Source organism: Diadema setosum, chromosome 19 (assembly GCF_964275005.1).
Source record: "Diadema setosum chromosome 19, eeDiaSeto1, whole genome shotgun sequence".
Taxonomy (NCBI): domain Eukaryota; kingdom Metazoa; phylum Echinodermata; class Echinoidea; order Diadematoida; family Diadematidae; genus Diadema; species Diadema setosum.
The window spans coordinates 26936126-26950879 of NC_092703.1; the positions used below are offsets into that span (position 1 = coordinate 26936126).

At 39.5% G+C, this 14754-nt stretch overlaps 1 protein-coding gene across 1 annotated transcript in view; it reads left to right on the forward strand.

Moving 5' to 3' along the window:
• LOC140242389 (uncharacterized) overlaps positions 1 to 14754 on the forward strand; it is a 200169-nt gene that overhangs the window by 9324 nt on the left and 176091 nt on the right. The window contains exon 4 of the mRNA XM_072322125.1: positions 4560 to 4735. Coding sequence (XP_072178226.1) covers positions 4560 to 4735 — 176 coding nt within the window. The remainder of the gene's footprint in view (positions 1 to 4559; positions 4736 to 14754) is intronic.

Consider the following 14754-nt stretch of genomic DNA (forward strand, 5'->3'; position numbering starts at 1 on the left):
CTGTTTGACTACCACTGCCCAGAAAGTGGTATGCCACTATCAGAGCCTATGCACCCACCCTGACCAGCCCTGATGATGTCAAGGAAAGGTTCTGTGAGGATATGCAAGTGACCTTTTCTATCATGCCCAGAACAGATAGATTTGTTATCCTTGGTGACTTCAACACTACTGGTGGCACTGACTATTCATCACTGGAAAGTAGTCCCGTGGAAAAATGGACTGGGCAGAAGCATATATCTACTGGAAACCTGCGCTGCACACTAGCTACTCATTACCAACACCGTCTTTCATCTATACAACAATAAGAAGACGTCATGGATGCATCCTTGCTCCAAACACTGGCATATTTGGATTATATCATTGTCGGACAAAGGGACAGGCAAGACATTTGAGTCACCAAAGTCATGTGCAGTGCAGAGTACTGGACAGATCACCGCTAAATGATCTCAAAGCTCGATTTATACCAGGATTCAACTACCCAGACGCCCACAGGGAATGAAGGCATTGAATTCTCTAGATGTCTCTTTGCTGCAGAGTGATCATGTCAAACAGCCACAGATTAAAGAGATTGTCAGCAATCTGCAACAACAGACTGTTGACTCACTGGATATTGAGTCTGACTGGACTCTCTTTTGTATCATTGTTTCTGCCGCTGCCTCATAACTGGTGGGTCCTGTTACAACAGCGCTAGGACTGGCTTGATGACATCGATGAATGCCTTCAGTCTCTGCTGGAAGAGAAACATCACCTTCATTGAGCACACCTCAACAACCTGTCAGCGACGGAGAAAGCCACTTTCTGCAACATCAGAAGAAGCATACAGCTAAAGCTATGCCGAATGGGTGGAAAGGATGCATGGCTATGTGATAAAGCTACTGAGATCCATCCTATGACATCCATCTTATGCTGCTCACAACGACATGAAAAACTTAGTACTACAAAGCACTCCAGATTGTCTATGGACCAACCTCATCAGGATTGTCTCCCTTCCTCAGTACAGAAGGAAATATACTGATCTGGACAAGGAAAAGGTTCTTGAACGCTGGGCAGAACACATCAGAAATCATCCATCTGCCATCAGTGAGGAAGCAATTGCTAGGCTGCCCCAGATTCCAACCAATCATTCTCTTGCTTACATCCCTACTGAAACTGAAGTGGAAATAGCAGTGAAGCGTCTGTCCTGTGGAAAAGCACTTTATGCTGACTCCATCCCTGCATAAATGTATGCCTTGGGTGGCCTAACTCTAACTAGAAAGCTCTGTGAGCTATTACAGTCAACTTAGAATGAAGAGAAAACTCTACAGGAACTGAAGGATGCTTTTATCATCCACTTTTTCAAGCACAAAGGAAACAACAGGTCTGCGACATCTGTGGCATCCCCTAGTTTCTGTTGCCAGGAATATCTGGGCCAGAGACTTGCTGAACTGCCCAATTGACCATTTGGATGAAGGCTTACAATGTACTGTACCACCTGAAAGTTAATGCTGGTTGAGAAAGGGTCACAGTGCAGTGGACATAGTTTTTGCAGCATGTCAACTCCTAGAGAAGTGTCAGGAGCAGAATGTCTATGGCACCTTTGTAGACCTGACTAATAAAGGCTCTTGACACCATCTACCAAGTAGGGTTCTGGAAGATCATGGCTAAATTTGGCTGCCATGCAAAGTTCATTTCACTTGTCAGGCAGCTGCATGACTGCATGCAAGTTAACGTGCAGGATCAGGATGACGGAGAACACTCAGTGCCCTTCCCTGTCACAAACGACTTTTTTGCTTTTTGGTTTGGTTTTGGTTTGGCTTATTTCTGCATTTTCTTTCTCCAAATACAATTACAAATGAAGACAGAGTGATACAGAGTATGCAAGAGAGAGAGAGAGTTTAACATACAAATCAATACAAGAAATATCATTTGCATAACAACATCATTCTGTAGTGACATATGAATCAAAATAACATTAAGGCATACTGTATCCATGAACAAAGAAATCAATACAGGAGACTGTCATAAGCAGAGCTTGACTAGGATGAGGCCCTATCTATGGATCTGTAATACGAATATATAATACAACACCAATTATACTCATAAAACTCTTAATCTTGAAACTCGAAACACATTTTGCGAAAGGAAAAAAAAAAACGGAAAAGAAAAACAGTGACTTGGCGCTTTAAAGAAAAGCTTTTCATGAGGTTAACATCAGAGTCAACTGCAGATTTAGAGCTGATGGACAACTATTCAACCTACAGTACGGAGACTGAAGGCAAAATCCAAAGACCAGTGAGATATTGCAGGTTACTTTCTCTTTGCTGACACTGTGCCCTGAATGCTACGGTACTCAGTCTGACATGTAGGAAAGCACCACTAATGCCCCAATGCCTGTGATGACTTCGGTCTGACGACGAGCACAAAGGAGACTTACATAATTGTAAGTGATGCATCAGCGAGCTCCTGCAATTCCCTACACAGAGCCAACCATCATGGTCAATGGCAAAAGTTAAAAGTGACAGACAAATTTGTTTACCTTGGCAGGAAGCAGTCACAAGACAGGGTGTGGGAGAGAAGAGGAATTAGTCTTCGGACCTAACTGTAGGTGTACATTTGTACCCCACAGACATCCTGCAAAACTTTGATGATGTACAGCCAGCCTGCTAGACATCTGAACTCCTTCCACCTCAGATGCCTCTGAAACTTTCTGCATGTCAAATGCCATACAAAGTCCAAGACAGAAGAGCCTGGTAGAGCGTGTTATGTGATGCTCAAGTACAAATTTGTTGTACTCGCAGCTTAGATGGGCAAGGCAATTACTCTGAATGCCCGACAAGTGTTTTCCAAAGAGACTGCTCTACAGTGAACTAATGGAAGGCAAGTGCACTGATGGAGGTTAAGAGGAAGCGCTACAAGGACACACCTAACCCTAAAGTTTTTTTGCAACAATTCTGCCGTGCGATTTTTTTTGACCGCGCTGTTCATTGACTTTTTACTTTCAAGTCTCGCACATCTTTTGACACCATTTTTGCGAAAATCACGCATACTGTTACGACGCTGCACGACCTTTTATATATGCCTGTCAGACCGAAAATTGCTCAAAAAACGTGATTTTAATGGAGTTTTCTAACCTTATTCAAAAAGATATGAATATTTTCACTTGCATAGGCTGAAATCAAATATTTTCAGCATGATTATGCTTGAAATAGGTTGTCTTAAATTTTGCAGAAAAACAAATGATAAAACAAAAGGTCAAAAACAAAGAAATACATAAGAAATTCCTAAAACAATAAAATACATCAGAAATTAGTTTTGATACCAGATTTTTTTTTTCAAAGTACATTGTTAGGAATGCTACAAGGAATAATGTCATGAAAAATTAGGATGCCATCAGCTTTATTTTCTGAATTAGAGCATATTAATTAATATAAAATAAAAAAATGAAAAATTAAATTTTTTTCTTTTATAGTTTGGTAGATTACACGACAGGTAATGTATGTGCCAATTTTCAGGGTGATTGCGTGATCAACGGCCGAGATCCTGGGGGGGGGGGGGGTTTGAATCAACCCTCCCCCGGCCGCAGAACACCCCAAAAAGCCTGGCCTGGTTTGGGTTAAAGCTTCCATGAAATGCTGCAGCATCAACCCTGAAACAAGGGAAGCAAAATGGCACAAGACTGATCTGCCTCGCGATCAGTGGTCAGCTCTGGTGTATCAGGCTATGAAGTGAGGCATGTGGAGGAGCGGGAACAGAAACCCCAGCGACTAAAAAGCAGAATGAGCACTACTTTTCACATTCTGGCTTTACCCGGCATTATGTCTACACTGCACCAGACATTTTAGAGGGAGGATCAGACTGAGCAACCATCTTTGCACTCATAGAATCTTGTGATATATGAGAAATTGTGGGACCCCATCTTCACCTGCGAAGGACAAACATCATCAAGTGACTGTACTGTTCAAGAAGTGTTACGCATGTATGTGGGAGTTCTTGTTATGCAGTTACATGCAGTCCTATCCACTGAGATGATGACATCTTTTCAATCCAACTATGATTTCCCAATGTCTCCATTTTCCATGTACCCCATCACTGAGAGTATTAAAGCTCACTGGATTTGATCTAAAAAGCATATGAATACCAGCATCATGCATTCTGAAACTTCACCATGCCTATGATTACAGAATTTCTGTAACTTACATGTACATACAGGAAAGTTGTGAAAGGAGGCAAGATGATATGAAATGCTCCCATTGTGTTTTGTTTTGTGTTTTAATATGCATGATCATACAGTATATAACCATGCATTATACATTTTGATCCCTCCATATATAAATTGCATTGAAAAGTATGTGGCATGCTAGATAGCTATTCAAATCATATGGGTTATACTGAATTGTGGTAGCTCACCTTGGATTTTCACCACTGAGAATAAATTACCGGTAATGACTGGACAGATTCTTATATTATTGATTTGAGCTCTTATGCAATTTTTACTCTTATCTTCGTGGAAAAAAAAAATCAATGTTTTACAATCATCAGACTATCTTCTCTAAGTGTATTTTCCCTGTTGTTACCATCAGGACCAATACTCGGCATAGCCCAACAGGCACAACAAGCCCCATCCCACGAAGAAGGTCCACAACACGAGGCCTACATTGGAGATGCCCCTTTTACGCAGTTCCAGCCACAACCCCCTCCAGACCACCATCAGAAGCAGCAGCAGTCCGAGCAGGTGTTGTCTGGTTTGACAAGACAGGTAATGAGATATTGTTGACATTTTTTTGCTTTTATGAATGCATACAGTGAAGATGATAGTTTGGATAACAAATTTAGACCTGTTCATGGGGGCTTCAGAGTCATGCCATTTGTCCCCTGGAGGGGCTACTAGTGTGGGATAGGGGCCTTCTTGTAGTAAACTATACATATTATTTTACCATTTATTGAATATTCATGTCTAGATTGTAATAAAACTAGGCAAGAATTATTGTTAAGAGGAGTCCAAATTTGGGATGTCACTACAGTGGACTCCTGTTATAACGAAGTCCTTGGAACCGGCAGTTTTCTTTCGTTATAACGAATTTTCGTTATAACCGAATGAATAAACAATAAAAATACATAGAGTTGATAAAGTTGCGGCCCTAAATTTTATTTCGTTGTAACCGGAATTTCGTTATAACCGTGTTCGTTATAACGGGAGTGCACTGTACTCCTCCTTTTTTTTTTTTTTTTTTTTTTTTTCGGGGGGGGGGGGGGGGGAGTTCAGGGGTAAAGCCTCCTTCAGATATGCTTGGTGATTTTTATGCCTCTGCCATGCAGTGTCACCGGAGGCATAATGTTTTCGGGTTTTCCGTCCCTCCATCTGTCCCTAATTAAGTTTGTGGACAGCATAACTTAATTTTTCTCAGGCCGGGCTTTTTCGGGCTATTTTAAAACCGAAGGGGGGGGGGGGGGGAGGGGTGGATTCCCCCTTCCCATGAGATCTCGGCCATCAGAGGCACGATCATGTCAAATTTGGCACGCCTGACACTCACATTGTAATATACAATGATTGATTTGTGGACTGTAAAAGTGGAAATTTTCGCGGTGTTGAAATTTTCGCGCATTTCGCGCAACCAGAAACTAGCGCGAAAATAAAAACACGCGAATATTTTTGCTTGCCATACGTTCCTGTGCGTGATGTCTTGATTCCGCGGAATTAAAAACACGCGAAACTCTTCTGACCCGGCCTAGCGCGAAAAATTAGTCGCGCGAAAATATCCACTTTTACAGTATCCATTTTAAGATATTCAACAATATTGTACATTACATCATTAACACTCCCAAAAGTCATTTCAATTCTGATGGATATCATTGTTTTAGGAATTATCTTTTTCTTTTTTTATACCCCCGCCAAATGAAGTTTGAAGGGGGTATATAGGAATCAGCGGAGGGTCGGGCGGTCGGTCGGGCGGTCGGTCGGGCGGTTGGGCGGTCGGTCCGTTGCAAATCTTGCATTGCGAACTACTTCCTCAGTTTTCAACCGATTCCCATAAAACTTGGCACAGATGTGTGCCTTGGGTTGTAGATGTGCAAGACATATTTTTTGACAGTACCCAAAAGTATGTTGCCATGGTAACGGCATATTATGGGCAAAAATGGGTACAAATCTTGCGTCGCGAACTCCTCCCACAGTTTTTGATCAATTTTTATGAAATTAGGTACAGATGTTCATCTGAATATGTTAATGTGCAAGACACATATTTCCGCAGTGGCAAAAAGTGCGTTGCCATGGTAACGGCATGTTATTGGTAAAATATAGGGCAAAATGCTTCATGGCAAAACTGCTTCATCAGTGTTCTTCCAATTCTCATGGAATTCATATTGAATGTTTGTCTTAGGATATAGGTCAGCATGACACATATCTTGACAGTGACAAAAAGTATATTGCCATGGTAACAGCTCACATATTATGAGCCAAAATGATGGAAAATTTTGTGTTGCAAACTACTTCCTCAGTTTTTGCCCAATTTCCATGAAACTTGGTGCAGATGTGTGCCTTTGGTTGTAGATGTGCAAGACGCATTTTTCGACAGTACCCGAAAGTACGTTGCCATGGTAACGGCATATTAATGGCAGAAGATCAAGGAAAGATCTTGCGGATTTAACTACTTCCTCAGTTTTTTGACCGAAGCTGATGAAATGTTGTTTTGACCAAAGCTTATGAAATGTTGTTTGGCGGGGGTATAACCAGTCGCTGTAGCGACATTTCTAGTTTCTTTTTTCTTTTTACTTTTATGTCTTTTTTTTTCATTGGAAGTTGTCACTCCCAATTTTCTACCGTAATCAGCAACAAGTCATTTTAAGTCAATATGTGATAAATAGTACAACTACACACGTTTTTAGGAATTTGATGACTGAGCACTGTTTTCCACAGGAAATGTACACAAAATTACAAAATTTGTGCCCATTTGGGCGTGACATACAGTACAGTTACAAAAATGGGTGTCACTTTGTAACGGTATAATGACGTTGATGTTGCAAATTTGGTCTCAAAAGTTGCACAAGACTTGAATAAAAAAAGCTAAGAAGCCTTGTGATGAGGCCTTCTCTGGATGCAGAAGTATTGCGCAGGTTAAGAGCCATTTTGGTCATCAAAATGTTGGCGTGCATCACAAAACCAACAAAAAGCAGCATGCACCGATTTTGTGTGAGGACTCAAAATATGAAATAAGTCATTGTAGTCAATCTCGAGTTCTCTATATTTTTAGGAAGAGCCATTCTTCTACATACCAGTAATTCTAAAGATTGGGATCATAAAATGAAAGGAAAATTTTTAGCAGGTTTTCTGGTGTACATGATACCACAATTTTATTGATATGTGTGTAACTGAATTCTGTAAATGGGAGACATTCAGGGGTTTGTAGACATACATGTGCTTTAAAAGAAAACTGTACTGACATTTTCTAATTGTCTGATATTTCTAATCTACATTTTTTGATGCCTACTACTGGAAAGAGAGGATTGTAAGACCCAGGATAAGCCTGTAATGATTTTTTGAAAAAAATGAAAACGAGCAAGCCGTGATCCACACAATTTGGCCTATGTCACAGGTGCTCTTGGTGCACAACTCCGACATTAGCAAAACGAACTACGTAATGCCAATTTACTGGTGAAATCTCACATGAAGTACTGCAAAAGCTGTTATTTAGTATAATTGCAATATGGAGCTATAATAAACATGTTAAACAATATCTATTAATCTATAAAAGCAATCCCTTCAACAGCTTTTTATTTAGATAAACCTTGTGGGGAAATTCCAGATATGCAAAATGAAATTGGCATCGTTATCCGAACATGCTGCCCATAGAAGACTGTGTGTAAGTAACGTTACGCATTGATTATCATGATCGAGCGATGGTTCGTCAGTTCAAACTATCTAACGTAGATGAGGGCTGAGTGAATCTAAATCCAAATGTAGTCTATCTTCAACGGCACGCACGATTTACGCTTAGTATTTAAGATGAAAACGGTACCCAGTACACATAGACTCTGAAATACTAGAACTAGGACTAGGACTACTGAGCAGTCAAGGAGTAGGTTCTACGTGGCAGTCCAAGTTTTGATGAGTAGGCCCTACACCCACTCACCATCGACATTGCAGCTGTAGGCCCTATGTGCACAGCGCTAATAAGGCACAGCGTAACGTTACATACCCCTGCTGCCAGAACTTGAAGAAAGTCCAGACGAAAGTCCAGACTCCAGATCTAGATCTGGACCCTTGTCCTGCAGGCACTGTTGTTCCTGTGCTGAATTTTTCAGGTAAGGTATCTGCTTTATGGATTTCCGATGTTTTGTAGTCGAGATAAATCTCATAGTGGTGTTATTTACACCAAGGACTAATGTTAGATCTAACAGTTTGTTTCAGTAGGCCTACAGTACTAGGACCCATATCTCGGAAGAGTGGCCTGACCACGTAGATTCTAACACAGTGTCGCCGCTTCGCGATCCCAGCGCTGGTGTAGGTATAGTGCTAGCGTACTTCCGTATCCATGTAGATATCTCAAAATTCACCTTGCCAAATGGCACCAAACTCACAGGAAATACTTTATGATTCATATCCAACAGCTCACGTTAATTGGAAACAAATCACATGTCGGGAAGCGTAAGTGTAGATGTCGACTTTCCTGTCGGCGTCGCTAAAAATAATCTGCTCTACAACTATAACATGAGTGATTGCGACCAGGCCCTACCTAGAGTGTCTACCTGCTGCGCACGCACAGACTGAAGTTAGCCATTTAATATCATGAGACAAATCTTTCAAGTAATCAGGGGCAATAAATAAATTTACAAATTATTTGTGGTAAGTTGAATGAAAAATGTAGTTCCTATATCACACAAGTCGCAAAAATCATTACACTTTTGAGTTTAGTTCTCGCGTAAATTCCCCGTTCGCACAGTACTAGTCGGCTAACTTCAGTTCTAGATTGTGCATCTTGCGTTCGCCAAGATCTCTCGCGAAGAGTGAGTTTTTTTTGAGTGACGACTTGAAAGTCGACGTCAATATTGATACTTCTCGATTACTGATTTCGTTCAAATATAAGAGAATACTTTGAAATATGCTATGAAGTATATCCTGTAATTTTGGTGCGATTTGGTTTAGTGAAATTTGAGATATCTACATGGATAGAACAGTACACAAGCGCCGCCTGCTAGCTAAATTAGACCTAAGCGTCGTCTGCTACTCGATACGAATTAACGCACGCGTATGCGAGCGCTTGTAATCAGTAATAGTGAGAGCACCTGTGACATCATAACATCCGGGCTCGTCAGCTCATTAGCATAATTCTCACCTAAAAAGTTCCATTTTTAACATTAAATTACGGACTTAATCGTTATGAAATTTTGATTCTGTTTGCACCGCTGGGTCTTTTAGAATTAAAAGAACAACATATAAAAAAATAAAAAACCAGTACAATGCCCTTTTAAGGCAACACCTATGTAAGGGTCAACATTTTTCATGTCTCCTTTAAATTTCATCCCCTCTGAAATACCAGGGAGGTGTTACAGAGATGGAGTGGCAACTCTTCGTAATTCATGCAAACACATGTTTGGGTACAAGGCGTTACAATGAGATGTCTAGCATTCCATTACGCTTTGAAGTCATGCTCGGCACCGCTCTAGTTACAAGACGAAGTTCGGAGACGAAGAACGCATTTCTCCTTTCTTCGAATTATAAGCTTTATTTCACAGCAAAATTTTAAATGAAATACTCGAATTGATTTAGAATAGTTTAGGAAAGAATTCAATATTATTATTACAACATGTATTTCTAGTTTCTTCGTAATTCGCAAATCGAAAGAAATGAAAATAAAAAACCTAATTTTTTCTATAATGCGCACATTTCCGCATGTTAATTTTCTATCTTTTAACAAGGGATATTTTGATCTTTCAAATAAAGTACTCTGTTAAAGCGTGTTCCAGCATGTTTTTAAACTATTTGCTGTTAAAATTGTGAGTTTTACACTGCATTTTGATTCGCTGCTCCAATTCAAGGTACCGAAATTCATTGTTGCCATCATATTGAAAGAGAGAGCGAATTGCAGTAGGAACAAATATTTCTAGATGTGAGAGCGCTAGTCCCGATTATTGATGCTCTCTTTTGTCAAAGCACATGGGTAACACCTGTAGTTGAACGCATAACTTCTTGGCGGTGCCTCGTATGACTTCAAAGGAGAGCTTTAGTTGCCTCTCCTTCTCTAGCACCTCCCTGGAAATACTGTTTTATGCAGTTAATAGACCACTATTAAATACTTATGAATATTCATGATGTCTTTGCAGCTGTATGTTGGTACCATCCATTCAAAACAGGGATACATCAACTTGAAATAAGGCTCATGTGAAATTCATGGATCTATACTTTATACATGTACCATGGTTATATTTAATAAGTGTGTCTTGGAGACATCATGTTTATTGCATATTACTCGCTATCCAAGCAGTGTATTTTTCAAATATTCCTACCTTAGATAAATTATGTTGCTTACAGTTGAACAATGTGCATTTATCCATCAAATTTATTTATCAAATTAATATCCAAAATGAGAAAAATACCACTCTATTTTTTGTAGTACTTCTGCCCACATAGTTCACGTATGCGCAGAAAAATATACATATGCCGCGGAAAAAACTGTCAACGTGTCTCCGCTGCTCCAGAGTGTGCGTACTTTATAGTAAATCTGTCTCCCTATTATGCAGTCAAATAGCAAACACGTGTGTGGATGCTATTTGCAGCAAACGGTGGCCAGAGTTGCGGCACTGGTGCATGCATGGGTGCTGCATATCGCGCTGCAGTTATGTTACGCATGCATGCATACATGTGAGCATGAGCTTGAATTGGAGCTGGCCAATCGGGACAATTAGCCAGAATCTGATCCGACTGAGAAATGAAAGGTACGTGTTAATGTGATTCTCGTTTAGTAGTTTAAATGTAATCAAGAAACCAGCATCTATTTTTGATAGTTGAAAGAGTTCAAATGACGGCGTTACTTAAAGTTTAATTGCACATCGTTACGCTTGCAGACCAAGTCCTAGACCTAGTCCCATGTCTATGTAGGATGGAGGGTGGGGCCCTTTTTTCGGGACACGTAAGAAACTTCAGTTTTCATGACAAAACTTTAACAAACTAGAACACATAATTTCAGAAAATTTGAATTTATCTAGAAAATGCTCCTCTTTGATACCTCAGGAGCTATCATAAGATTAAGCATTTCCGAAAACATTAAGATGATTTCAAACAATTGATCTTCATTTTTATTCAACCGTCACATGCGTGCGTTCATTGTCTATGGGAGTTGCATATATATGTAACTGCTAGTAGTATGGTACAAATTCTGATTATGATATATTTCCTTAGATTTTGAACTGCATTTTATAAAATATCTTCTGTTTAATGGATTGTTTGTTTAAATATAATATTATCCTGATGCATGGTTTGTTTTGATGAGCCAAATTTCTTATCGTAATTCTATTTTGTCCAGGCTTAGGGCCTGTCCGGAATTAAGGTCTCTTTCTAGTCTACTGCTAATGGCAACTTTCGTGTGCACAGGTAGTGGCGAGGCATGATACAAACCCCTAATTGTTTTTTCTTTAATTAGACTCTAGTCGTCTTCTACCACTAAGTTAGTACTTCATAATACAAAAATAAATCTGTATGCACAAAGCCCCCAACCTTTCCCTGCTTGCGATTTTTATGCCTCCACCATGAAGTGTCGCCAGAGGCATTATGTTTTCGGGTTTTCTGTCCTGTCTGTCCGTCCATAATGAATTTTGTGGACAGCGTAACTACAAAACTGTTTAAGGTATCCTCATGAGACATGGTACACATGTTTTTGCATTATGAGTGGACGAAGTTGTGCCTGTGAACTTTTGGGTGCACATGCTCAAGGTCAAAGGTCAAGGTCAAATGCTCAAAATCTCACTATTTCCCCTATTGCTATGCCTGAAGGTATTTTCTTGAAAGTTAATGTATACATTTATTAGCCAAGAAAAACTCTTTAAAAACAGTTTTGGGATATGAGTTTAAGGGTCAAAGGTCAAAGTTCATGTGAAAGTGCTAGAATTTCTACTTTTTCTCCATACACTATCTCAGAAATGGTCCAAGGTATCCTCATGGAACTTAGAACATGTGCATGTACTGCCTGACAGTCATTCTCTTGGGCATTTTTGGGTCACAGGATCAAAGGTCAAGGGTCAAAGGTCAAAGGTCAACTCCTTAAGATTCACTACTTTGCACATCTATGCAATTCCTGGAGTGTATTCTTGAAACTCAGTGTATACATGTATTGCCAAATAGAAAATGTCTGGGAAAGGTTTTGGCTAAAAGGGCAAAGGTCAAAAGGTTAAAGGTCAAGTGAAAAGGCTGCATTTCACTTCATCCTCCAGATCTTGGAAGTGGCTTAAGCTATCATCATGAAACTTCAAACATATCTATGCATTTACTGCCTGTTGGTGATTCCCTGGGTAATTTAAGGGTCATGGGGTCAAAGTTCAAGTGTCAAAGGCCTAGTGAAAATGCTAAAATTTTACTGCTTGATGCTGAAGTTACACTTTTTCTCCATTCTTTGGAAAATTAGTCCATGCATATTACGAAGGGCTAAAGGTCAAGTAACAATCATCAAATCATCTTGTACCATTGATGCAATAAAACCTACTTCAAGGAAAGTGAAAAAATCACATTTGTGACAAATAGGTCATTTTAATGTTTTGCCAGTTACACGTACATGTGAAACTCGTCGTAATAGAACATTGTCAAGACATGATACACTTATTGGGAGAACCATGCATCATGGCGGAGGCATACCAGTCGCCATAGCAACATTTCTAGTCTAAAGCTGTTATGATTCCTTCACTATTTTGTTGTCTTTTTACCCTTCACATTTATCATGTTTTTTCTTTTTTTTCCCCTGGTAGAAAATGCTCACAAGGCAAAAAAGGGGTGAAAAGAAGCCACCTGATCCTAATGAAGTGGTACGAACATACGTCCAAAATGTGCAATTAGCCGTGCATGCGTGCATGACTTGTGATTTATGCATGATTTTTAAATGTACATGTTGTATACAAGTTTTGGCAAGTTGAGTATGCGAACTAGAACCATTGACATTGCCCAGGGGTAAACATATTAAGTACTAATGAAAATAGTTTGAGTCTAGGGTCACCTATTCATTTATTACCTCCGCCAAGGGGGAGGTTATGTTTTCGTTACCGTTGGTTTGTTTGTTTGTTTGTTTGTTTGTTAATTAGTTTGCCCGTGTGCAAAATAACTCAAAAAGTAGTTAACGGATTGGGATGAAACTTGCAGGAAAGGTTGAGAATGACACAAGTACCGAACGATTAACTTTTGGTAGTGATCCGAGAATTTTGGGGGAATTTGTGAAGGATTTTTTATATTTTGGCAGGTAGGGTCAATGAACTTCCGAGTTTTAATCGTTTGTTACTTGTGTCATTCTCAACCTTTCCTGCAAGTTTCATCCCAATCCGTTAACTACTTTTTGAGTTATTTTGCACACAGACAAACTAACTGACTAACAAACCAACGGTAACGAAAACATAATCTCCTCCCTTGGCGGAGGTAATAAACAGCTCTTCCCTACTTGGCAAAATGAAACAAGTGACAAAAGTGACATTCTGTAAAAGAGCAAAATGTGTCTGTCATTTGTACAGCCATCAATGGAGAATGATTTGTCATTGTCTTGCCTAACATCATTTTTTTAGCAAGATGAATGCTGATGCATAAAATTTTGCCTTGGAAGAAGAGCAATTTATCTGAAATCTGGAAAAAACGGGTGCTGTTCGTTATTCAGAAGGTTCGCTATTCTGAAAGGTTCGTTGCTCCGAAGGGTCGTTAATCCGAAACATGCAAATTCCCTATACCTAGAGGTACGTTAATCCGAAAATGAAAAAGGGTTCGTTAATCTGAAAATTTGTGGCGTCATTCTGAAGGTTCGTTACTCTGAAGATCGGTTAATCCGAAAATGAAATTTGGAACAATGAACCTTCGGAATAACGAATCTTAGGAATAAAGAGCCTTTGGAATAACAAACCTTCGGAATAACAAGCTTAAACCAGAAAAAACAACCATAACACAAAAGTAGGCCAGAGATGTGGCATACTACATGCCTTGCCTTTTTTTTTTTGAATTGGACAAGAAACCACCCACCAATAAGTGGGCTGATGATAGATGAGGATAGACCTGGAAGCTGGACTGCTGCTACACAGCAATCTTCCAGTATCTTAGGTACAAAAGTGTAAGCATTTTACTTTAGCAAGCCGACATTAGGTAAGGCAAAATACTAGTAGCCATTGTGACATCACACAGCTACTCCAAAATAATTTTCAATAAATGCGTCGCATCTACATGCGCACTAGTATAATTTGCTTGTGCGCAGCTTATACAATACTGCCAATCAAATATATGTCATAGGACTGCTAGTGGACTTTCTTATACTTGGGGTAAAAGACTTAGCCAAAAGATTCAGATGAATATCAAACTTGATTAAGTATTTTTTCTCAGGGGAAAACTAAGTAAAATACTCATATTTTGTACTTTAGTACTGAACTGAATACGGGCCCTGTTCTACTTGTATTTATCACTATTCTCTTTTGACCTATAATTGTACATAAAGTGTTTGGTGTAACAAACTTTACGGACTTTTTTAAATTGATACATTAGCACTGGTAAAATGTAAGTGACAATGAAATGAGGAGGCGCAATGAAGATGCAGTCAAATTCCTCTAATA